The sequence below is a fragment of the Emys orbicularis genome, chromosome 2 (genome assembly GCF_028017835.1).
Source record: "Emys orbicularis isolate rEmyOrb1 chromosome 2, rEmyOrb1.hap1, whole genome shotgun sequence".
NCBI classification, from domain to species: domain Eukaryota; kingdom Metazoa; phylum Chordata; order Testudines; family Emydidae; genus Emys; species Emys orbicularis.
In genome coordinates, this window is record NC_088684.1 from 60057970 (window position 1) to 60085099 (window position 27130).

Sequence of the window (27130 nt, forward strand, 5' to 3'; positions counted from 1 at the left end):
CTCCTCCTCACTTTCTTCCCATTAACCTAACAACAATTTAAAAACTGAAAACTTTTGGTTTTTTTCTCTCCAGAGGTTTTTTTCCTGGTTACAACACTACTTTGCAACCATATAGTACCTCTATCAAATCACAAACAACAATTAAGGTTCATAACACCGCTGAGGAATATTATAAGCGGTATTCCACTTATGCATATGGGGAAATTGAGGCACAAAAATGAGTTTAACCTACAGCTTGCCCAAAGTCACAAAGGAAGTCTGTGACAGTGCCAGAAATAGTACTCAGATTCTTAGTTCCCAGTTCTGTAACTTAACCATAGTACCATATTTCCTTATGAATAACTCAGGTTTTCTATTTTTACAGCTTTGGGGGTATTTCCCAGTATCTGTGTTATCATTCTAACCATAAAAATATTTAGGGTTTAATAACTATAACTTGATACACAGGTTGTTAGCCCAGTCTTTATATATATATATAAATAAAATGCCTTTATTATAGGCCAGGCTGGTAGCACCACCCATTTTTTAGGGTTGCACAGTCCTTCCCATTATAAGACTCTTTTCAGTGGCTTATAACTTTGCCATACTTCAGTTGTTTGGGCTGAAATTTTATATGTCATTGTCTGCCTCAAGTGGAATTTTTCAGCACAAACCATAGCCATTTCCAAAAACAAGGCTAGGTTTTTACCATGTTAAACATTCCAGTGAGTTTTTCTTTGAAAAGCCCTAGCACCCCCATTCTTTGGAGCAGGAACTTGAAATTTGTAAAGGGGGGTGATCTTTCTGTCGGGGATAGGGTGACCAGACGTCCCGATTTTATCGGGACTGTCCCAATATTTCCTTGTTTGTCCAGTGTCCCGACTGATGTGCGGTCGGGACACTGGACAAACAAGGAAATGCTCCGGAGCCCGGAAGTGCTCGCGCGCCCCCCCGACTCCGCCCCCTCCTCCCCCCATTGGCTCCCTCCCCGAATCCCCGCCTCTTCCCCAGGCTCACCATTCCTCCTCCCTCCGGCGCTTGTGGAGGGAGGCCCGGGAGACGCAGGGGAAGCGCGGGGCCGGGGTGAGTGAGAGTCCGGCCTGGCCCCAGTGCAGGCAGGACTCAGTCGGGCAGTAGGGAGAGTAGGGGGGTGGCCCGCGGGGCCAGGCGGCGGCTGTTCTCCCCCCCGGGCAGCAGGACTCGGGAGCAGCCGCTGCTGCAGCTCCCACTGCCGTGGGGGGAGGAAGCGGCCGATGGCCAAGCTCGGCAGCTGCGGCTCTGGCGCCCGGGCCCGAACCCCCCGAGCCCGGGCCTGCTGCGGGGACCCAGCAGCACGCATGCTGCGCCCAGCCCCTGGCCAGTTGCGTCTGTGCTGCTGCCCAGCTGGTGCAATCCCGCGGCAGCCCCGGGGCGGAGGCATCGGCAGCCCAGGCCCGTTCGTTCCCCTGCGGGACCCGAGTGGGACGGGGGGGCTGGGGCCTGCTGCCCCCACTCTGGGGCCGCCGCTGGATAGCACCAGCTGGGCAGCAGCACAGACGCGACTGGCCAGGGGCTGGGCGCAGCATGCGTGCTGCTAGGTCCCCGCAGCAGGCCCGGGCTCGGGGGGTTCGGGCCCGGGCGCCAGAGCTGCAGCCGTCGAGCTTGGCCATCGGCCGCTTCCTCCCCCCGCGGCAGTGGGAGCTGCAGCAGCGGCTACTCCCGAGTCCCACTGCCCAGGGGAGGAGAACAGCTGCCGCCTGGCCCCGCGGGCCGCCCCCCTACTCTCCCTACCGCCCGACTGAGTCCTGCCTGCTCGGGGCCAGGCCGGACTCTCACTCACCCCGGCCCCGCGCTTCCCCTGCGTCTCCTGGGCCTCCCTCCAGCGCTTGTGGAGGAAGGGTGGGGTTTTTTTTTTTTGCCCCCCCCCCCCCAGCGTCCCGATATTTGACTTGGGTGATCTGGTCACCCTAGTCAGGGATGTGCTTTTTGCTGTCCCTGCAAAAATCTACCCTAATATGGCATAGTTACAAGCCTTTGAAAAAAATCAGTTTGCCCATGCTCAGTTGAGACTTCTTGGATTCCCTGAAAATCCTGTCAGAACTGAGCATGTTCCAGCCTGGGGTTGAGCAGGTCTTTCCCTGCAATGGCAGCTCAGGGCTATGCCAAGTCAGCACCAGAACTGAGAGAAGGAGCCTCTCTCTCTTCTGGTCTCAGTGATCTACCCCCAATGACCCAGGCAGCGTGGAGGCAGACATGCAAAACCCGTGAAAAAAATGCAGAAATTGGGCTTGTTTTTGGTTTAATTGGCTTGTGAGTTCTTGTTGGCTAGTTTTTGGCCTGTAGCTTGTTGCTGCTTCTTTTTGATCAGCTCCTGGCAAACAGGGGCGGGGGAGGGGGGAAGAGACAGAGGTGCACAGCTGGCCCACCACAGTCCCAGATTGCATGCCAGGGGGATCTAGTTACATAGGGTGTTGGGGTTCTTAGGGATTGGCTTGTTTTGGCCTTGTTTTGAAATGGGATTAGCTTGATTTTTGGCGTATTGTGAAAATCGGGGTGCTTATTTACTGCGTGAAAGTTGGCAACTGTGAGTGGAGGAGGAAAGCTGCCTGATTCTAATGCAGAAGGGACAACACATAGACCTGGGGAGAAGACATGGGGAAGTAGACTGGAACAAGGAACTTGGGAGGGGATGAAAGTTGGGACTGGAGGCTGGCAAAAGGGGGAGAGGGAAACTGGGACTGGGAGCCCAGGGAAGAGGCTGGGACAAGGAGTGAAGAAGCAGTGGGAGGAGACACTGAGATTCAAGGAGCCCAGGGAGGGAGATTGGGACTGGAAGCCAGTTGGAACAGGGAATGTGGGCAGGGAGGTTACTGGAGGTCAGGGTGGGGGAGAGACAGGTTGGATCAGGAGGTGGGTGGGAAGGGGCCTGGGAATGGTTGGGTAAAGAGGTTTGGACAAGCAGGGTTTTACTTCGGGGGGTAGGAGGGCAGGAGAAGAGACAATAGGACTTGATGGGCAAGGAGATTGGAACTGTGTGAGAAGTGTGAGGAATGGAGAATGGACTGCCTAGGTGAGAAGAATGGGACTGAGATGAGGAGACAGGAGTGGCAAAGAACAGGACAGGTAGGAGGAGATAGGGCAGAAGGGATCAAACTTGGTGGGGGGGTGGGATAGGTAGAAGGGTCTGTCTCCACTAGAGCATACTCCTAGAGCCTGGAATGGAACCCAAGATTGCTGAATCTCACCATTTCTCTGCTGGCAGCAAATATCCATGAAGCCCCCTCTAGTATTGGTTGGCACAGAGCCTGACAACCTGCTACTGCTATCCAATATTCCTTTATCTTAAGTAGTAGGGGTCCGCGATAGATCTAAATGTTCCAACCCTGCTGATGAACCATGTGGGTGACAATATGATGCCACATGATGGATTTTCTGTTTTTTCCGTATTTTTTTTTTTAAAAGCTAGGAAATTACACTCACAAATAGCATGTGATCATGTAATCAAAGACTGTACCATAATGCATACATACAAGGGAGGCAAATTAAGGTTGCCCAGGGAACCCGAGCTTTTACCTCACAAGGGAATCTGCGATTGCTATCAATTTTACATGGAAGGCATTCAGGTACTTTTAGTGATTAGTGGCAGTACAGAACCCTAAATTAGCTAGCTAGATAGCAAATACTTTAAAAACACTGAGCAGCTTTTCAGGTGGATGTGGTAAAGGCTTGTGAAACAGATCAGATGTGAATTACTAATCCATAAATCAGGAAATGTTTCTAGCACTTAATCCAGAATCTGAAAGCAGTGCTACAGAGCAGACTTTAGCATCTAAGGGTATGTCTTCACTACCGGCCAGATCGGCGGGCAGCGATCGAGCCAGCGGGGATCGATTTATCACGTCTAGTCTAGATAAATCGATCCCCGAGCACTCTCCCGTCGACTCCGGTACTCCAGCTCGGCAAGAGGCGCAGGCGGAGTCAATGGGGGAGCGGCAGCAGTCGACTCACCGTAGTGAAGACACCACGGTAAGTCGATCTAAGTACGTCCACTTCAGCTACGTTATTCACGTAGCTGAAGTTGCGTAACTTAGATCGATTCCCCCCCCCCCCCCCCAGGCCCAAGACCCATATACAGCAGAAAAACAAAGGGCCTAATCCTGCCACCCTTACTCATGTTGAGCAGTACTTTACTTCACTAGTAATCTTACTGAAATCAACTGAACTTCTCAGAGTAAAGTAATAGGCCAAAAGAGGATAAAAATGCTTGTTCAGTTTTGTATTTTAAACAGGATCAAGGAGCTCTGCAGGACTGCCAGCTTTGCCAGAGAGAGCTGTATTGGGGCCGGGGGGGGGGGGGGGTGATGAAGGGGAAGCAAATAGATTTTAGGATGTTAAATGTAGCAGTGCTAGGAGAATTGGTATAAAGAGACATTCATTCTCTCACTGTATGCTTTAAAAGTAATCAATTCCTGTGCCTAACCTGTTAGTGGAGACAAACTTCTTTGCTGCCAGATACATTGTAAAGATATCTGCTTCTTTGGTCCTATAAAGGAGAGTCTTTATGGTCAAACAATACGACTGGACAAACTGCACCCTGATACCTTGCGCAGCTCCTGTATCTTTATAAAAGAGTCAGGCCAGAACCTAAAATATTTACAGACTTATTCTTAAGGATCGATGATGCATATATGAACTGGAGGTTTTACATCAAGCTGAAGCATAGATGAGAGGGATAAGAAGAGTTCTTTGCAGATAGAAAACGGAGCGCTTGACTACGGAAAACTACCAAGAATTTACAAGAAAACTATCAAATCTTATTGCTGCTCACCAGAACAATTCTTAAATTAGGGGTTCTCAAACTGGGGGTCAGGACCCCTCAGAGGGTTGTGAGGTTATTATACGGGGTGTCGTGAGCCGTCAGCCTCCACCCTAAACCCCACTTTGTTTCCAGCATTTATAATGGTGTTAAATATATAAAAAAAGTGTTTTTAATTTAGAAGGGGGGGGGGTCGCACTCAGATGCTTGCTATGTGAAAGGGGTCACCAGTACAAAAGTTTGAGAACCACTGCCTTATATACATGTTTCTGTTCAGTTTCAGAAAATGAAAGTGAAGATTACCCCATATTAAAGTTTAAATTCTCATCTTCATCTTGTTTCACTCCCACCATACGCATCTTCACTCCTGGGAGGTCTTTGGTACCAGTTTCCACAGTGGCCCAAATATCTTCCCTCATAACTGCTTCTCCACAACTGGGCCTTAATACTGACCATAATCATGGCAAAGGATGCTGGCTCAGCATCACAGTGCCATGACGATGCACATCTCTCACCTAGGTGTAACTGCTCAACAGCCTAGTCCTCACATGAGACATCCAGATATGAAAATATGCTTCCCAGTACAAGTGGGATTCCTTATTCAGTCTTAGGTGGTAAATCTGGCTAAGCCATTACAAATAGGCAGTGCCACCCTCACTCATGACACACACCTTTTCCCTGCTCCAACACTGAGCCACTGCTTTGCTCCTTAAACCTAGTTCGAGACCACATTTGCCAGTTACTGTATACCCCCCGTAATGTCCACCATCTTTTTCTTTAGCAAAGAGCTGGAATTGTCTCTTACCTGTCCGATAGCCAGTGTTGTTGAGATACACTGCAAAGGTACGTGGTTCATGTGTTGCCTGCCAGGAAGGAGAAGAGCAGTTTTCATTGTTGGTGTATATGTTGTGGTTGTGAACGTATTTCCCTGTCAGCATGGAGGACCGAGATGGGCAGCACATTGGGGTGGTTACAAAGGCATTGATGAAGGTAGCACCTCCATTCTCCATGATCCTTCTAGTCTTATTCATCACCTGCAAGGACCCTGAAATAAAGAATAACTGATTTTACTATACCATTGCTAAGAAAAATCTAAAAATACATTTATATCATGTCACCTGATTTTTAAGTATATAAATGTATAATTACATTTGCCTTCTGTTGTTGGCTTGGAACATTTCATTGGCTAGCTCTAATTTTAAAGGAAAAGTAAACATTTTAGATCATGTCACCAAAAACACTGCAAAATTCTAGGAAGTTTGAGCTCTTTTCTTGCTCAGTCACAAAATACAAGTGTAGACTAATCTGATAGGCAGATTCACAAGCCAGCATCCGGTTGAACATTATTGTGCAAAGATAGATGGTGCCATAGAACACATCAACAAAAGAGAAGTAAAATAGGTACCATTCTAAGAATTAATAAGCTCTATTTGACATTGAAGACTCTCAATGAAATTCTCTCCTTTAAGGGATAAGAAATTTTAATATTTGCCCCAATTCTAACTAATTTTTAATTTGATTTAGAACTTGATCCTGCAGCCCTTTACTCATGTGAATACTCTTAACTCATGCAAGTTGATTCCCACTGAAGCCTGGGACTTCTCAAACATGCACTATTTATAAATGGCTATTTGACTTCTCAAAAGGATTAAAAAAATATTGTTTTACTGCAATACATGCAAAACAAATAAACCCTTACAATAATTAGCGGAGCATTAGGCTTCAATAGCTTTTGCAGACACCCAGCCAACAGTGATTTAATTATACATTTATCAAGTAGCAGGCAAAGCACAGAGTTATTTTTTAAAAATCACACTAAAAAGAGACCACATGCATTGACAATAACCTCACTGTGTGAAATCTGTCCCCGTGCAGAGGAGCCGCACACAGGCCTCTGCAATACCTCAGTCCTGTGTTCTGAGTCAGTTTAGCATTTGTGGTTGAATCAGCAAAATAATTTTTGATAGCAGTCCCAACCAAACTCGTGTTCATTATGATCACATCATTATGCATAGGTCTAGCCTAAGGACTTGGACATGGTTATCTTAATTTTCTTTTTTTAACCCTTTGAAGCTCAACAAACTCACGTTACAGAAAAAGATGAGGACGGTAGGTAGGATCTTCAGGTGTACAGCAGCCTCTTGCTGTGAAATGGTGAGCCTAGTCGCTTGTGCTAGGGTCTGTGAGTACTTGCTGATAGCTACCAAAGTTTTGCAATGGTCAGTTGACCAACAAGCCAGGAACTTGGGGGAAAGTGGGGGGCAGGGATGGCAATAGGCAACAGTCACTGAGCGGTTTTGTACTTTTACAGCTTTGGGGATTTTCAGAAGTGGATTTTAGCTTCTCCTGTTATATTTTAGTTTACTTTGCACAGCTGACAGCACTTTGCTTACAGTCAGTTTTACTGTTCCCCTGTTCTTCTGTATGGGTCTATCACAGAGCAACAGGAAGAAGCAAAATATTTAAAAACCATGAAAAATGGGATTGTAAAGTCACAAAATTGCCAGGAAGGCTCAGGGCCAGGTGTAGTCTCCGGCATTTTGCAAAGCCCGAGCTCGTAAGCTGGAAAAGTACGCTCCCCTGGCTGACACCCTGAGAGCAAAGGGCTATGAGGTGCAGATGGACGCCCTGATTGTCGGAGCCCTGGGCGCCTGGGACCCCTGCAACGAGCGTGTGCTGCGGACCTGCGGGATCGGTCGACGCTACGCACATCTCATGCGGCGCCTCATGGTCTCAGACGCCATCGGATGGTCCAGGGACATCTACATCGAGCACATCACCAGCCACCGACAGTACCAGGAGGCGTGAGCCAGAGTGACATCATTCTCCCACTACGAGAAAGGGACCAAGTGACCTTCTCCGTTGGATTATATGAACTGGAACCATAAACTCCCTAAACATTAAATCTCACCAAATGAGGGTCAATCCATCCTCATCATCATATCCACTCATTATACTCCACACCCGAACATAGCCACTTTATGAACTTCATACCCTATCTCAATGTCTGTACTTTGACCCATCAACCTTTTACCCCCAATCGGGGATATTGCAGATTATGTATTCCTCATGCCACCTTATCTTAAACCAAACTTTGCACCCTCGATAATCTGTATGTTATTCCCTGATAACCAGAAACTTCTATGCTCAAACTCTGTTCACTATTTTTTTTTTTACATCTTAATAAAATTTTTAAATTTGAAATTATCTTTAATTATTTTTCGGACTGTCGATTAATCACAGTTAATTCACATGATTAACTAAAAAAAGTAATCACATTAAAAAAAATTAATCGTGATTAATCACACTGTTAAACAATAAAACACCAATTGAAATTTATTAAATATTTTTGGATGTTTTTCTACATTTTCTAATATATTGATTTATATTACAACACAGAATACAAAGTGTACAGTGCTCACTTTATATTGTTATTTTTTATTACAAATATTTGCACTGTAAAAATGATAAAAAAAGAACTAGTATTTTTCAATTCACCTCATATAAATACTGTGGTGCAATCTCTTTATTGTGAAAGTGTAATTTACAAATGTAGATTTTTTTTGTTACATAACTACACTCAAAAACAAAACAATGTAAAACTTTAGCACCTACAAGGCCAATCAGTCCTATTTCTTGTTCAGACAATTGCTAAGACAAACAAGTTTGTTTACATTTACGATAGATACTGTTGCCTGCTTCTTATTTACAATGTCACCTGAAAGCGAGAACAGGCATTCGCATGGCACTTATGTTGCCGGTGTTGCAATGTATTTACGTGCCAGATATGCTAAACATTCGGATGCCCCTTCATGCTTCAGCCACAATTCCAGAGGATATGCTTCCATGCTGATAATGCTCACTAAAAAAATAATATGTTAATTAAATTTGGGACTGAACTCCTTGGGGGAGAACTGTATGTCTCCTGTTCTGTTTTACCCACATTCTGCCAAATATTTCATATTATAGCACTCTCGGATGATGACCCAGCACATGTTTGTTTTAAGAACACTTTCACAGCAGATTTGACAAAACGCAAAGAAGGTACCAACGTGAGATTTCTAAAGATAGCTACAGCACTCGACCCAAGGTTTAAGAATCTGAGGTGCCATCCAAAATCTTCAGAAGTCTTAAAAGAGCAACACTCAAATGCGGAAACTACAGAACGTGAAGCACCAAAAAAGAAAATCAACCTTCTGCTGGTGGCATCTGACTCAGATGATGAAAATGAACATTCATCGGTCCACTCTGCTTTGGATCATTATCACACAGAACCCATCATCAGCATGGATGCATGTCCTCAGGAATGGTGCTTGAAGCATTAAGGGACATATGTATCTTTAGCGCAGCATGCACGTAAATATCTTGTGAGAACGGCTACAATAGTGTCATACGAATGCCTGTTCTCACTTTCATATGACACTTTAAACAAGAAGCAGGCAGCATTATCTCCTGCAAATTGTAACCAAACTTGTGTGTCTGAGCAATTACTGAAGTAGGACTGAGTGGACTTGTAAGCTCTCAAGTTTTACATTGTTTTATTTTTGGATGCAGTTATTTTTTTGTACATAATTCTACATTTGCAAGTTCAACTTTAATGCTAAAGAGATTGCACTATAGTATTTGAAGTAGGTGAATTGAAAAATACAATTTCTTTTGTTTTTTACAGTGCATATATTTGTAATAAAAATAAATAAAACGTGAGCACTAGACACTGTTCTGTGTTGTAACTGAAATCAATATATTTTAAAATGTAGACAATATCTAAAATATTTAAATAAATGGTATTCTATTATTGTTTAACAGCGCAATTAATATTTTTAATCGCGCAATTAATCGTGATTAATTTTTTTGATTGCTTGACAGCCCTAATTATTTTTAAACAATTTAGTAGATTTCAGGTTAACTAGTTACCCCAAACACTGATTTGTTGTTTTTTGTGGGGTTGACATATTAGTTTTAGCAACTGAAATTTGACTTAGTCTTTTGCATCAAATTTCCTTTTTTTTTTTTGTTCAAGTGGGAGACGGAAAATGAGGTATTGGTGTTTTTAACTCTGTGGGAGTAGGGTTGACAACCCTCCCAGATTGGCCAGGAGTCTCCCAGAATGGGCCTCAATCTCCCGGCTACTGAAGCCAATCTGGGAGATTTAAGCTCCTAAAAGTCCAGTGGCCCGTGCAGTGGGGCTAAGGTAGGCTCCCTACCTACCCTGGCCCCGCGCGGCTCCCAGGAAGCAACCGGCATGTCTAGCTCAAAGGCGCAGGAACCGTGGCCATGGGAGCTGCAGGGATGGTGCCTGCAGGCAGAGGCAGCACGCAAAGCCGCCTGGCCAGGCCGCCCCTGAGCCTAGGAGCCAATCACTTTCCAGGAGCCGCCCGAGGTAAGTGCCGCCCAGCTGGAGCCGTATCCCTTCCTGTACCCCAACCCCCTGCCCCAGGCCTGAGGCCCCCCACCTAAACTCCCTCCCAGAATCCGCATCCCATACCTCCTCCTGAACCCCGAACCTCCTGCCCCAGGCTCAAGCCGGAGCCCCCTCTCCCTCCCTGCCCTCCGAACCCCTCGGCCCCAAACCCCAGCCCAGAGTCCGCACTCCCTCCCACACCACAACCTCCGGCCCCAGAAAATGAATGAGGGTAGAGGAGAGTGAGTGACGGAGGGAAGGGGGTGGAGTGATGGGGCAGGGTCTCAGAGAAGGGGCGGGGTAGGGGCATGGCCTTGGGGAAGGGGCAGGGCAGGAGGTGGGGCAATGGTGTTTGGGTTTGTGCGATTAGACAATTGGCAACCCTATGTGGGAGCCCTTACATCTCGCCTTTGAGTAGTCTGGTCTGCCATAATACTTGTATATGTGACCTTTGAAGATGCACACTTTGCAGGATTCAGCCCATGGTGAGTAGTATTCATTACCCTTTCACAGATGCTCTTTTCACCCTGCAAACTTGTATAGAAATGTGTATAGGAAAATATTCAACTAAATATAGACAAATAGCAGGGATTTAAAGATACAGAATTTTTTGAAAGTAACTGCTCAGTTCTGCTGCTGCTACTACTGCTGCCACAATACATTACTGTCAATGGAAAGGCTCCCTTTCACTTGAATGAGAGTTGGATCTGGCTCTTAGTTATTTTATTTATTCCACCAGGTATGCACTTTACGAAACTGATGCTAATAGATTTACCCCACTGGAAATGAACACTTCAAAGGCAGGTTAGGCTGCCTCCTTTTCACATGAAAGGGGACTGATGGCCCCTTACTAAAACTCAGTGCGTTGTTTGTTTTTTGTTTTTTTTTGTCTAGCTCCCAGTACCAAAAGTAAGGGAAAGTGTCAATGGGAAATCAGGACCCTGACACTCACAGGCCCCAGGAACAATGGGGAGAGGCCAATGCTCCAGGTCAGCCTGATTGACAGGGCGGGCAGGCTAATGAGGGAGTCAGGAGGCCGGGGGGTCCCGTCCTCTGTGTGAGCTGGAATTGCCTGGGTCAGACAGAGTGGGGCCGAGCTAAGGAGAGAGCAGGGGCCCAAGCTGTGCTGGGAGCAGAGTCATAGAAGCAGCCCAGAGAGCAGACCTGTGCCGGGAGAAGGGCTGCAGCAACCAGAGCCAGAGGGGCCAGAGAAGCAGCCCAGGTAGCAGGTCAGTGCTGGGAGCAGAGTCACAGAAGCAGCCCGGAGAGCAGACCTGCGCTAGGAGGAGAGCTGCAGCAACCAGAGCCAGAGGGGCCAGAGAAGCAGCCCAGGGAGCTGGAGGCAGAGCAGCAGCAGCAGTGCTGAGGCAGAGTGGAGCTGGAGCTGAGACAGAGTGGAGCTGGAGCTGGGGCTGGGGCTGGAGCAGTCTGGAGCTGGGTGCGGTGAGCAGCTGGAGAGAGCGAGGGGGGACCCTGGGCAGCGGGCCCAGCGCAGGGAGATGCCCCCAGCCAAGAGGCTTTGCAGGCCAGACTTGGAGGGGGATCGTAACCCCTATGGGGCGGGGGCGACGCTGGGAAGAAGGGTCCTGCCACCTAGAGCCTGAGGGCATTTGGCCACCGCTAGAGCAAGTGTCCGACCTGCAGCATCCCTGCAGCACAGCTAGGGCTTGACAAGGAGGCCTGGGACTTGTGAGGAACAGACGGTGATCTTCCCTTACATTCCAGAGATGCTGATTGTGATGTCCCCGTGCCACAGAGCAGACCCTGTGGAGAGGATCCCACTGATCATTACATACAGTTCAAAGCAAATACAATTTATTAAACAGCAATCAATTTAAAAAAAATAAGGAAAAAATGGGGAAGGTTAAAGGAAAATACACAACCCCACTCTGTATTCTTCTGTATTTTCAAGCTCTCAGTGGCCCAGCTTAGAAGATGCTATTTCTCATATGTGAAAAATAATACATCTTTGTTCCCCATTCATAAAAGCAGATTAATTTTGATTTCAAGAATAGGTCATTATGTTTATTTTGTGTGTGTGTGTGTGTGTGTGTTGGGGGGGGGGGAATGAAATAAAGCCAAAGTATTTCCCTCTTCTCACTATACAGGTATCAATTTGCACACACTATAACAATAGTTCCCAATCTGTGGGTCACAACCCCAAATCTGGTACCTACAAAGATGTTTTCCATCAACTGGAAATCCCAATGAGATTTTATGAGTCCCATATCCTTTGTGACATTATACATTGTATAATGTATTGTTGTACTGGGGGTGGAGTGAACCTGTGTGTTACAGCCATTCATTCATTCATTCAGGATAAATATAAAAAGCTATCAAGCACATTTATGGAATAGCTGGACTCCATCCCCCAAAACATAGGCCACATGCAATGCTGCACAGGAATCTGAGCTATCTGGGTGGAGGGGTTTGATTGCAGGCTGAATGCAAATGGAGGGGACTGTTTGAGGGAAATTGTGAGATTGAATTGGCAGAAACACCATGGAGAAAGACAGAGAAGGCAGCTAAGAAGAAGTCCCAGAGACAGCCAGAGAAGCACTCGGGTAGCCTGACTCTGAAAAAAAAAACAGTGAGAGAGTTTGGGTAGAATGCTGGCTGGAAAGAGGCTTGGAATTGTGAGCAAAGAAACTGTCTCCCGGTGTTTGATTCCTACTGTGTTCGGGGTAACAGGACTTTATGTACATTCCTTGTAAAATACACAAAGTTGCATCAAAGAAACAGCTGACTCCATCAATTTCTCCTAATTGAAATAAGCAATTCACAAGGCCCTGAATATTGGCTAGCTGCATGGGTCACAAGGGGTAACATTATTATACACTATCGTGCACTCTGTGGTACTTCCCAGCTTTCTGCAAATTGTGTTCTGGATTTTACTTCACTGTTCTGCATAACTCTAGGACAGAGGGGAGGTGAATTTTACATATTTTGCTTCAATGATTCTACACTCAGAAAGCAAACATCTTCTATTACAAAGTATGTGATTTGCATAGTTATCCAATATATTGTGCTCAAAATAGAACAGAGAATCATTGATGTTGGAATACTAAAAGAGTTTGTTTCATTCCATAAGTCTTAGACCCTCCTGATGCCATGGCATAAGCAACTCTAAATATTTTAAAGGGTGTGAAACTCAGCTTTGCCCACGTGGGGTCATACACAGAAAAATGATGACTCATATGTAGAAAATAATGTATCTTTAAACCTTTCAAATAAGCAGAATGATCTATTGTTGAAACTGCAAAAAAATATGACGTGTCTTGGGGCCAAATCCTGGTTCACTGTGCAAAGGGTATGTAAATTTCCTGTGTATGGGAAAACTATGCAGGAATTGTGGAGAACAGAACATTCCTTCAATCCAGTGGTAAGGCATATGTACAAGCAGTTTGCGGTGGTTTCATTATGGGCCTGCAACACCAGCCACAGCCCTCTGTGAACCCCTAAGCAAGTTTCTGAGTCAGCAGTTCCAGTATGTGAACAGAGAGATTTACTACATCCTTGCTACTCTCCCAGCATACCTACAATCCCCTCTCCATGGTCTTGTGAAGACAGCTGCCAGGAAGCACTGTTCTGTGTGCACTTTCTTTTCTACATGGCCTCTACAGCCTGGCCCAGTGCCCAGTGGAAATGGGCCCCTGTTTAGCCATAGAAGGAAGGCTAGGGCTTGACCCTTGTACAGAAATTTCCAAAATGTCTATAACTAAAAGAAACAAATCTACATAATAGCTCTAGAATCTCTTAGACTAATAATGTAGGATTGTTTATAACCACTGGATGGCCATTTATTACGCTGCATGGTTAAATAAACCAGTGATTAGAGAAGACACAAATAAAATAGATTAGACAGACAGCTCTAAGGGCTCAATGGGAAAACTCACTATGCCCAATGACAGGATTAGCCCTAAAATAAGAAATATGAATTTATTATTTGTGGACTAACAGCTCAAAAAGTTGTACAGTCATTATCAAATCATAACAAATACAAAAATGCCCATAATTAGATAAGCTTAGTGGTTAATATCTTTCTAGAGTATTTACGGGAAAATATGCCAAGACGATGATCTTCAAGAAGTCCATATAAATATTTTAAACATTTTTCCCCCCTCAGAAAATTCTGAAAAAATCATTTCCTACATTTTGTCCAAGTTGTGATCAAATATTGCATATACACAGGACAACTAAACTGGCCTACTTTCCTATACTTCACATGGTATGAAAATAGCTTGACTTTAAACATATTTAAATATTACATATAAATAATATAAGCTTGTGATCTGAAAGTAGGTCAAGTTTGCATGTGTGTGTGTAATATATCAGATCATATACTATATATGACAAAAAAGAAAATATAGCTTTTTATCCATCTGGTACCATGCAATAGGTAACAATAGCTTCAACTTTTTAAAGAGTTATATAAAAGCAGATTGTCAGAACTAACTTAAATATTATGAATTGAATTGCTTGGTTTTTTTTTAACTGTTTTTGGTCCTATATATTTTTACATACTGTATTCCTCGCAACCTCCTAGGTTAACATGGCTGATTGTTAGGTACTTATCCCCTAAACTGGAATTAGTTGAGTTAAATCAGGTGAGCAATAAAATGTATAATACAATTTTTAACAATATAATTTCCAAATCCGTGAACCATGTCTAATAACATTGCAGAACAGGCACATTTTTGAATATAATTATCATGTATATAGCAGAAGTTACTGAAATACATGTGTAAAGGAAACTGAGTAGCAAATAACATAATTATGTCTCACCAAGCTCCACATCTTGGTCATCTGTTAGTACGAGAATAATGTTGGGTCTGATATTTTTTCGCTCCTGCTGCACACGTCCTCTGAACCGTGGGGATTTGACAGTAGTACAGAGACTTCTTAGCAAGTCAGTACTGAGCACAGTCAAAAGAAGTGCAAAGCAATAATACTTCATTGTAGTTTCAATATCACAAGCAAAATAATTGTCCCAAAGTGTCTGTTCCTTAGTTTTCAAGATCTGTGGAGAGAAAAGGATTAAAACTGAAATGCTGCCAAAACAGTGAATAAACTTGCAAAAATGTTTGGAGAAAGGCGATATTCAGAAGTCAAAACTAGCAAATACAGAGTAGTGTGACAGCAACTCACGTAGATTAATGGTAGCTTTATACTAAGTCATCTTCTGAGAATACACTTGGACATTTTGCAACTTCACTTTTCATTTTACTTTTGCTCCAAGTTAGTCTATGGACTGCATTTTGTATTCATACAACTTCCAATGTACACCTCACACTTCACCCCCCATTCTTTTTTTTTTTTTTTTTTTAAACAGCACAGTGTTCCTTAAATGCAGTACCTGGGTATAGTAATGAATTGCTATGATGCACAGCTGTTCAGAACATCTGTAGGAGGAGCCCTAAAAGAAGGTAAAAGCAGAAGACATGTTAGTCAAAGACCTCTCAACTTATTGTGCTCTGAACTAACTCTGGAATTGCACATCAGAGCTTTTCTTTCGTCCACTAAACAAGAAAAATAGAAGAAATCTATATTCACCATTGCTTACATAATAGCATATCTTCCTTGTTGGTTAGACTGCACCTTTGTGTTTAGAGGTAAGTGAAATATATAATCTTTTCATTGACATATGTCTTTGTACAACATTTATAATCACCTGTGAAACTCTCAGAATAAGAAGTGTTAATTTCAGCTGGATGGCACCTGGAAAGCAATAGAATTATTTTAGATTAACTCACCTGCATGAGATATTAAACACTCATGAAGCAGACAGAACAGCATGGCTGTCATTTGTAATCTGCATTGTATCACTACACTGAAAAGTCATCTTTCTACTGACAGAGATCTCATATTAAGTGACGTCCGGACAATCTTACCCAGCATTGTGAAAGCACATAACTGTCTCTCATCAATCAACGATGGAACTGAGTGCATCATCTATAATGCACAGTACCTCCTGCAAACCCTTCTCCTCAATACTCCCTTTTCAGATTCAGCTCAGTATGCCTCTCAGAATCCCCCTCTCGGTGCTTGTCAGTCAAACAGCCTTGCTATTGTAAGACTTGATGCAAGCACAGAAGTTTTGCTTTGCTGCAGCAGATCTAAACCTGCAATTGAAAATGATTGATTGGTTTTGGGACTAAAGGTTAGCCACTTACACTTCAACATTTTTTGCATGACTGACTGAAGCCCTGTGAAAACATCACATTACACAATATGGGGAAAAAGCTTGGAGTAATGCCATCTCACTTTAGGGCATTAACTTGCTGAAAGCATTTTTTTTTTTTTAATTTTTATTTGGGGACTACAGATAAACTGCAGAAGCCTCATAATTTTTTTTTTTTTTTAAACAAGTCACATGGGAAAGTCTGCATGGGAATTGGCCTGCACCAGCCTTAATTAGAATGGAGCACTATTCCTTAGAAGGTCAGCACTCACACACCTGAGACTTCATATTTAAACATGCAGCATTAGCTAGAAGCAGACAAACACCTAATTTAATGGGAGCAATCCATAACAAGAGAAAAAGGGGCCCATCACTCATCTAAAAATACAACAAAAGGTGATATACATCTTGTGAGGGAGAACTTGACACAGACTGCTAGAAAAAGGATACTGTGCTTGTTTTCACACACACCTATTATTTTAAGCTTCACAAGATACCCGATAAACAGTTTCATACTGCTCACTCTGCAGGCTGTAATGACACCAGAGGAGTGTGAATGTCTTTCAAACAAAAATCCAAGTGTCTGTTGCAGAGTAATCCTGTCTTCCATTGTCTGTTCACCAACAAACATTCTGCTCTATGATTGACGTTAGGGCACTGCAAACCCAAAACGCAGGGATCGGCATTTAGTGTTAAATACCATTTCAGTGATTACACGACACTCAGATAAGTAGACTGAAAGTCTGTAATTAGGCTGGAGTGACATTTAAAAATACTTCAGTTTCCACATATTTGTTCCAACTCACAGAAAAGCTGACAAAGAACAGGATCACTGGAGAAATAAGCATTTTTCTGACAGACACCACAGGCTTTTGATGCAAAAGCAAAAATATAGTTTCCCTAACTGTCTGATCATTAAATAGCAAAACTTTGACTCACCTCACAAAGCCCGAAAAGATGTGTGAAGTGAGAGTCAATGTTTAGTTTCTTATATCAGTTGTACTGTACAGCAAACTTTTTCAGACAATGTTGACCCAGAAAGTGCAGTCATCCTGACTGCACTGAGCAAACATTGGCACCAACATGTTTGAATAATCCCCCACAGTATGAACTGCGAGTTCCTGACAATTACACCTCAGTGCTAATAAAATTTAGAACAGTCCAAACCAACATTACCAGCTATTCTTCAGCTTGTTTGGGCTCCACTAGTCAGTCAGTGAGGTAAAAAAAAAATCCTTTAGCCTTAATTTTATATTTTATTAACCAAACATCCTTGTTAGACAATTCTTTTCTAGAAATAAAAGTATGACGTTACTTTCCAACTATTTAATTTCTTTTTCTCTTGATAAGGGAGGACAAATAACTGAATTGATCTAAAACTTAAAAAAAAAATTAGCTTAATTTTATTTTTAAGTGACTCTTGCGCAAAAGCACAGAAGTACAATAGTTGATCACTCAGAGCTCTGAATAACGGGTATGCCCTCCCCCCCCCCTTTTTTTTTTTGCACAGACAATTCTTTATTCAAAAGTGACCTTTAAAACCTTCCATCCTCTCACAGGCTGGTTTCCAGCTCCAGAAGGCAATGAAGTACAGAAGAAAACAGACAAAATGCAGAGCTTGATAGAGGAGACAAGGATGCAATGTTTGTGTTGGATACTCTTTCAGAGCCTACAAGTGTCCTTAGAGATATAGCAGTTTGTCTTGAAAAAGTCAAAAATAGGAGAGATTTTTAAAGAGAGATCTTTTTTCTTTACACATGGCAAGTAAACTTAAAGCATTGTGCAATATCCAAAAGTCAAAACCCGACTACAAGTTCCCTTTCTCCAGACAGGTAAATGAGAACACTGATTGTAACTTAGATACATGCTATATGGAAAGTTTAAATATTTTTATCAGCAGAACATACATAATGACAACTGAAATCTCAGGAAAATGGAAAACAAGAGCAAAAGAAAATTCAAAAAGACCATCTTTCCTCATTTGGGTGTAATTTTTAGTTCACAGTCACACTTTTTTTTTTTTCATTTGAACATTAGGTCTTAGCTTGAGTTCACCCTTCTGGTGTGACAAAAATGAAAACTTAGCACTTCTGCTGGCATCCATATTGGTATTCTCAGAAGACAGGCTATGACTGATGGACATGGAGAATGAACTGCTCCTCATGCAACCCTTGAGATAATTCCTCCAGGGGAGGCTTAAACTACATCAGTGTAGCAGCGGGAGGAGACTTGCATTGCCACGGTTTGTGCTATGGGTAAAGAAGGCTTCCCTCTCCAGGGCTGTCAGTAGGACAGCTTCACTGGAAGGGATGAAGGGAGGAAAGGATAATGACTTTACAAGCAATTTTCACATTTTGGCCAAAATTGTCAGGAGCGACTAGTGATTTTGGTCTCCCCACTTTTTAATGCCTGACTCAATATACCGTAGGGGAGGGCTGATTTTCAGAAAGAGCTGAGCACTTTCCCTCTGAAAATTGGACTCCTTTATAATGTCTCAAGTTGGGCACCCAAAAACTGAGGAACCATATATCACTAGTCAATTTCATAGCCTTTATCAATACCAGTACTATCCTGGAAATGTTTTGGCTTTTTGATTTCTAACATATTTCTTTATAGTACCCCCTTGCGAACAGTATGAATAAAACTCTGGCTAGAATTCTCTAGGTTTAAATGCCACTTTTCATACACTTTGTATAATATCAATTACCCACTAAATATTCCTAAGTTTCTTTCTTCATTGTATACTTTAGAGGCCTAATGGCAACTCTGCAACCAGAGTCCTGGAGACGAGACCTCCAAACATCATGAGTCCCCAACCTGCCTTTTTCCAGCAGAGGGAACCTGGCTTACTTGTATGGATCACTCATATGTCCCTAAATCTAAAGTCAGGCTTGAAGATAGTGAGCTAAGAAGCTGTGTGAGTGCCGCTGTGTATGATCATGTCACCCTACAGTGGCTTTTCCACAGACATGATAACGGAGCAACTTCTACCAACTAAGGGGGGAATCTCCCGTATCACTGGTGGTATGTCCTGTGGTTTTGGAGCATTAGAACAAGGATTGCAGTCCTGGCTCTCCAGGTACGTGTGCTCTTTCTAATAACTGTCTGTTGGCTGCAGCGTGTAAGTTAGTTACAATAGGAATCCTAATGCAAGAGGCTTCTGCCCTCCTTATGTACTGGATGGTTTTGTGATTAAGAGTTCTATTCCCATCTTTGCCACAAAATCCCATTGGACAAATCAGTCTCTCCGTATTTTAATTTCCCTGTCTGCAAAAGTGGGTTAATTAAATATTGGTACCGTAAATGCATGTTGTGAACCTTAATTAACATTTCTAAAGTGCTTTGATACCCCATGATGGAAGGTACTATGAAAAAGCAAAGCAAATTTTATTATTAGTAGTAAGGATACTAAGGATTCCAATATTAAAGAAAATATAATAACCACCCATGGCATAACCGTGATGGCCTCACCATAGCCTATATTACAGGCTGCTTTATCTCCACTACAAGATAGGCCACCCTTAATGAATGGAGAGGAGGAGAAAACCAAAACACAATCCCATAAGAATTAGCCTCATAGGACGCTCCAGATGAAAACAAACCAACACCACTCACTATGAGAAAACAGTCCTTCTTGACCACAAGTATGGTGATCAGTATAACTCTCTGGATGTTAGTGAGGATCAGCTAACTCAACAGTAGCTAAGTTTAACAACCTTGAAAGGAATTTGACCCCCAAACCCCAGCTTTCCCAGTTTCAATAATACCAGAGCCTTCCTGACAGAAAAGAAGAAGAAAGAGGGCAAGAAGAGAAATCTGGCTGTTTATGAGGAAGCAGGTATGGGGATGCTAACAGTATTTTATAACTGCCTGCAGGGGCCACTCAAATTGGCTGGTGGGGCTTCCAATCTGCCAGGCCCTGAATGACAAGTCTCACACCAAAATCTGACAGACCTGGATGTATGGAAAAGAGAACATCCCCACTAGCACCAACGTGGTGGTGGCTTGGCCAACCAGTCTCCCAGTGGAGGCCAGACTCCATGCTTCCCACCTATCACTTTCAGTCATTTGCTTTAAAGACAATGGAAAAACCCAACAGTGAAATATTTGTACTGCCTAATTCTGTAGTACTTAATTATGCACAGTACTAATTTAAGTCAATGCAGAGAAGCTCCAGCATGGGGTAGAAGAGGTCTAATTCATCCCTCGACAGACACACACAGCTTCTATTAATCTTTAACGTGAACATCAACGGGAGATGAGACTCCTTAGTCTTAGCATTTAACACAATTTGATTTATAACAAGTACATTGTTAAGGACTTTGCCTGGATCATTAAATTGTTAATCATACAAGTATAAAATTATATAACAAAAGGTCATGTGAGGCTATATGTTAAATTTGCATCAAACCAACATGGTAGTTTAGAAGACTTTACTCTTTTCAAAACATGTTGCCTTGATGGACTGTAAGATTGTACAGCAGTAATAAAAATAAGAAGTCTGCATTCCAGTGTTATATTCAAATACTTCAGTTAAAAAATGCTGACAGAGATTACTATTATGAGTTAAGTAGTGTTAATACCTTTCTCAAGTCCTACACTTAAATCTGCTCCTTAAAACAAAACAAACAAACAAAAAACACAGCAATCCCTTACAGGCTATCAGGCATAACTGAGTAAAGCAGCATTTCAATTTCCTGTGGGATATCAAGCCTGAAGCCATGGAAAATACTTTTACAGTACAACAAAATCAGGAAACAGCAGGATCCACTGCCTTCTCTTAAAGGTTAATCCACTAATCTTACTTGTAAAGCACAGGATTTATAGCAAACACAAAGTATGTAGTTGCTATCTAGGTCTAGCCTTTATCTATTTGATATATGATATATTTTGTCAGTCAATCAAAGTTATCTGCTCACCTTCAAAATATAATCTATCCATTATTATGATGTTTTATCAGGCTAGGTTAATAGATCTGCTAATTATAATTTAAAGTAATTGCAGGCTCAGAGATTCATAACCTACATTTTAACATAGTAATTTCACAAACAACTACAGACAGGAGATTGCCACTAACCTATTTGAAAAAGGAAAAGCCTGAACTCATTTGAAAGTACACACATTTTGTAATCCACTTCTATAATTGTGTACAAGATAAAAAGTATCTTTATTAGGAGAAAATTTCCAGGAGCTCTATCATAGTAATCATGGGGCTTGCCAAATTTCAATGAAAATTCTTAAAATGCATAGTTGTATGAGAAATCAACTTGCTTGGCAAAAAAAAAAAGAAAAAAAAAAAAGGCAATTTTTACTTCAGTGCCATAGAACTAGAGTTGAATCAATCCTTAAAAAATTCAAAACAAATCAAGCTTTATATTTTATATTAACTATACACGACATGAAACAATAGTTTAAGGGAAAGTTCTAGCATATCTATCACAAGCAAAGTGCCTTTTTGTTTAGTTACAAACTTCTATTAACTCAATTTCCTACATTTATTTTCTCACCATCTAATTTACTTTATTTTAAAACTTCATATTTCAACACAAACAAGAAGTTCACTTGTCATACAAAGGAGGCTGATATAATTAAGCAGATGATGTGCCCCACAAGAAAAATCAGCCATTCATGAAAGCTGGTCACCAGAGGCCATTTCAAACAATGCATTTTTCAAAGTAATCTAAAGTAATCCCTTCTCTCTACTGATTTGGTTTCCAGGCAGTCTTAAGCACATGTGTGCAGAAAACAGGAGGCTTATTAAAACCTGATGTTATATTGGAAGTTATAATGCAATAGGCTTATGATTGAATTCCCTGTCTGTGAGCCTTCAAAGAGGAAAAAAAAATAGTTAAATTTATATGCTTATTGAATTTATGAGCACCATGATATATGTAGTTTATTAGCATTTGCTAAATAATTAAGAGAAAGAAAAGTAATTAGCTATGCACTAGGTTTTAAACAGACTTCTAATATCAGATTTTGTTCTTTTAAAAAAAGTTAATTATATCTTGACTTTCCAGCTACAAGCTAGCGTAACTGGCAAAACACTCCAAATATTTTTCAACTATAAACAGTGATCTTTGTGTATGAAGGAATTTAGGTAATTTTAGAATTCCTTTTTAAAAACCACATATCTTTTCTGTAACTCTGCTCTGTTCAACAGAGTGGGACATTATTAAAACATACTGTACAATAACATACTGAGGCTTCAGTGATCCAGTAAGTTGTCTTGAGTCAGATCATATCACAGCATTGAACAACAGGGACACAGTTTTTATATTTTAAGGAGAACTGGGGTACATTTAAGTATAACCTGCATGACTTGGAAATTGTGCAGAAATATATTTTAAATATGTTCTTTCCCTTAGAAAATAAAATAAAGGACACCTTACATTCAAAAGGCTTGATATTTAGATTGGTCTCAATATATTCCTTCAAAGACCTGCATCTCTGATCTGAGGACTTTTTAAAAAAAATAATTGCCAAACACTTTGCTTTTTGTATACAAATGTACATGGTTATTTACTAGTAGCTTAATTTGAATATACACAAAACATCTTGTTTAGTACAAAATGCACACATATATTTATGGTATTATATACACACTAGACACACACTAGGCAGAATATGCTGACATCTATATTGTAATGTATGTTTAGACACACAACATATATACATGCCCATAAGAGACTTTATTTTATTTATTTAAACATATAGTAGCACTTCTTGTATTTTTGAAAAAGCACCTCATATGTACACCTAGATGTAATGTATAAGGATGGGATTTTCAGAAGGGCCTAAGGGATTTCAGTGGGAGCTGGGCATCTAACTCCATTAGCTGCTTTTGAAAATCCCACCCTTATATGTTATAATTAATACATCAAATTAATTTTTAATATACATATAGACATAGCATTTGTGCAGGTCTAGAACTATGAATATAAACACACTTGATACATTATAGAGTATCTAGGGCAGGGGTTCCCAAACTTGGTTCGCAGCTTGTTCAGGGTAAGCCCCTGGCGGGCCGTGAGACACTTTGTTTACCTGAGCATCCGCAGGTACGGCTGCTCACAGCTCCCATTGGCCACGGTTCACCGTTCCCGGCCAATGAGAGCTGTGGAAAGTGGCACAGGCCGAGCCACAACTTGCGGCCCGCCAGGGGCTTACCCTGAACAAGCCGTGAACCAAGTTTGGGAACCCCTGATCTAGGGTATCCACTGACTTTCTTTGTGGCTTCCCAGTTTAAGGCCCAATCCTGAAAACCTGTGGTCATGCGAGTAGTTCCATTAAAATTCAAATTAATCGGTAATCCCAATCAATTCAAACTGAATTTAATGGGACTATTAGTCTGAATAAGAGAGTGCAGAATCAGGCTCTTAAAGAACTTCCTTTTAAGCAGGATCTTCCTTATCAAGTAGCCTTCCAATTCTAACATGCACACCTCAACGTACATAAGAACATTATGAAGAGAACAAGAGGTGCATGAAGTTCCTATCTGATCAGTCCTGCAATATAGAGAAATCAGCATCCTAATAATAGTAAACAGACAGTCAGAGCAAACAAAACAATGGGTTACAGAAAACAGATGCTTCATATCCTTTTCCATAAAGCCCAGTCAGTGAGGAAGGTGCACTGACTCAAAGGATGGCTGATCATATCACCAGGTGTATCAATGTCATTTTTAATTGCTCTTTTTATAATATGGAGGCCCCAGGCATTCTCTCAGCCTCCTCAGCTACATCACCAATAGGGGTTCAAAGGTAAATCAGCATCCCAGAAAGCAAAGGACTTTTATCCATCTTAACAATAATTCTTCCAACCCCCCAGCGATGGTATTATCCTACAATCCCCATTCCCAACATTAAAGCCATGCTCACAGCACACACCTGCAAACGCTTGGAGGGGATTCTTAAGAGTGACCTGTAACTGACCCACCACTAGGAAACTTACAATATCATCTCCACTGTGCCCATAGTCCAATGCCAGAAGGAATGGCATTCCAAAACGGCATGCCACATCACAGCAGGTGAAAAAATAATATACATCACTCCTGTATCAATATTTAAAGGGATGCTCAGCTGCTTTTAGATCACGTTTTCAGACTTGGTGTCTAAAGTTGGACACTTAAATCCATATTTAGGACCTGATCCTACAAACACTTACGCTCATGCTTAACTATGCAAGTGAATAGTCCCCAAGTCAACAGGACTTGAATTTGGGGGAGGAGTAAGAGGGAGGGTAGGATTTTTTCTTAAATTGGAACTGAATTGGAACTCTCACAAAGGGGGATACTTTCTTGAATCAGGACCTCTATGAATATTGTAAAATGAGTTACCATCAGTATTATTTGCAGCAAATTATATGTAAATATTGGGATTGTGAATTTCCATAAACCAGATTCTAAAAAGTTAGGCTCATCCAGTCAGGGAACAGAAATACCCTGTTCTGCTTACCTGTCAAAACAAAACTAGTCAGCACAATGTGAATTCTGAATATCAAATACTCAAAGAACTGCTTCCATGCAATCTACATACTGAGGTCTAAGAGACTGATTTACTGAAATCAATCCATTAATGATTTTGAATCACAAATGAATTTGAGACCCTCACAACTGACTAGTACACATATATGCCCCCCCCCCCCCGCACTTTGAAAGTGGAAATACCTGCATGTGTACTTTAAGAACAGTGATAGTATTATTGCAGGTATTTGCTCCTCCAAAGTGTAGGTGCACGTATGCGCATGTGCAATTTTACAAATGTACAGGCTGAAGCAGCACACAGGACATTTGGCTCAATAAGTTCATACGTGCATATGTTTATTTCCAATGCTCTTGCTTATTAGGAGAAGCTCCAATACAACAAAAAAGAGATTTGATTTTATGACATCTTTAAAGATAGTTAATTGTAGGCCTGTGGGTGAGCCAACTTTCTACTAAGATGCCTGATAGAGCATCAGGCTGAATTTATTTTGTTAGCAACTATGGAATAGGAAAGCAATTTTATGCTCAAGTACCTGATTATGCATTATGAATGGAGCTTGGAGACCAGTGCCAAGAATGAAAATTGTTAACCATTAGGGGCAGCCTTTTAAATAATACAGTACAGGCCAGAGATGGGCAGGGCCAAATTCATCAAAAAATACTCCCAGCTAATTGGAGTCAAAGAGGCAAGGGGCAAAATTTTATAATCATGCTGCTTTTGACTTAACCCAGCTAGATCTTCAAGAGATGTGGCCTCCCCTTTGAGCTGTCTCCCCATTTATGACGATCAGTGTCAGGACACCTTAATGTATGGTTCTACTATGTAAAAAATTTTGAAGCTAACTCAACTGTCATTACAAATATCACGTCTTATACGGCCACAACTCTCTTGTCTGGATGGACAATTTGCCACATAGGTCCCTGTACTCTCGGTTAATCAAATAGCATTACAAGGCTTGCTATTTTAGTCCTATCTACTTTGGTGTTCATTTAAAGGGCTCTTACTCTTAGGGATGAGTGAACTGGAAGTGAGTAAAATAAGAACCTGCTGAACTTTTGCCCCAAACTCAAACCATACCTGAATTTAACTTGACAACAATATTGCTGATCAATATTGCCCCTTTGTGTCCTTGTACTCCCCTGTCAGTCTGTCTGTATCCACCCGTTGTTTTGAGAGTAAGCTCTTTAGGGCAGGGACTGTCTTTTGTTCTGTGTTTGTACAGCGCCTAGCACAATGGGGTCTTGGTCTATAACTCGGGCTCCTAAGCAGTATGATAATACAAAATGGTTATTTATTAATTATTATCATTATAAAAGAATGAATAATGCATTTCAAAAGAATTTGGTTAACTCTTCCCCGTCATGATTTTTCCACCTTGGTTCCTCCCAGGTTCAGAAATATGAAATTACATTAGAAATGCTATTTTTGCCATGTTTATGGTCTTGCTAGAAGCAAGAATTTAGTGATAGACAAATAGGCTAATGTTTGTAGTTCTATGACATTTACATTATGGTGAGTCCTAATACTTGGATTAGACTTGGATCATCAAACAACATTTGAGTGCAATGCCTCCTTCATTACCTCAAGACTTGGGATCCTCTCCCTTTGACTATGGAATTCCCACTCCCCTCCCTTGTCACTGCTTATAGTTGTGCAAAAAGACAAGGTTATTTCCCAAAATAAAAAATGGTTAAACGCAAAAGGTCATATTCTACTCTCTGTTGTGCTGGAATGACTCTGGATTTAGACCATTGAAATTGATGGAACACGTCCCATTGACTTCAGTGGTTGTTGGATTAGGCCTTACGCAATTGAGAGCTGAATTCAGTTCAAACCATCTTTGCCTTTGCTATTAATAAACCTGGAGGAGTTAAAGTACTCAGGATTTGAAAAAGAAAATTAACTGTGAATAGAGAAAAGAGGAGTATTTGAAATCTTCCTCTCCCTGACTAACATGTAAATGTAAAGAGCACAGCTGGAATGGAACAAATTATCTGATTGGTTGTTGATGAGTCACATGGGTATAAATGCTTCACATTTACCACACTGAATGCTCATAATATAGGAGCTAATTCATTTGCCATGAATACGTTTCTGTGTATGGTGCTCTTTAAAATAAACAAGCAAATATGCCTAATTTATCAGGATTGAAATGACTATTTTTCTAATGGGACCCTCCACCCTCAGGTGGTTAATTTTAAAGCGAAGTCTCCTTGTAGGCAACCTAAATGCAATGTTCCATGAGTTCTATTTTACTCAGTGAAACTGTTATTTCTTTCAATTATGGA

The 27130-nt window shown here is 41.7% G+C and overlaps 1 protein-coding gene across 2 annotated transcripts in view; it reads right to left on the reverse strand.

The window, feature by feature from the left end:
- Nucleotides 1-16099, reverse strand: part of SULF1 (sulfatase 1) — a 102676-nt gene extending 86577 nt beyond the window's left edge. The window contains exons 1-4 of one of the 2 annotated variants that reach the window (XM_065397997.1): nt 16067-16099; nt 15532-15591; nt 14961-15195; nt 5580-5819 (exon numbers count right to left, since the gene is read on the reverse strand). In XM_065397997.1, coding sequence (XP_065254069.1) covers nt 5580-5819; nt 14961-15195; nt 15532-15591; nt 16067-16099 — 568 coding nt within the window. Of the gene's footprint in view, nt 1-5579; nt 5820-14960; nt 15196-15531; nt 15592-16066 lie in introns of those variants that run through there. The other variant, XM_065397998.1, reaches the window with a different exon arrangement.
- Nucleotides 16100-27130: the final 11031 nt, after the last annotated feature.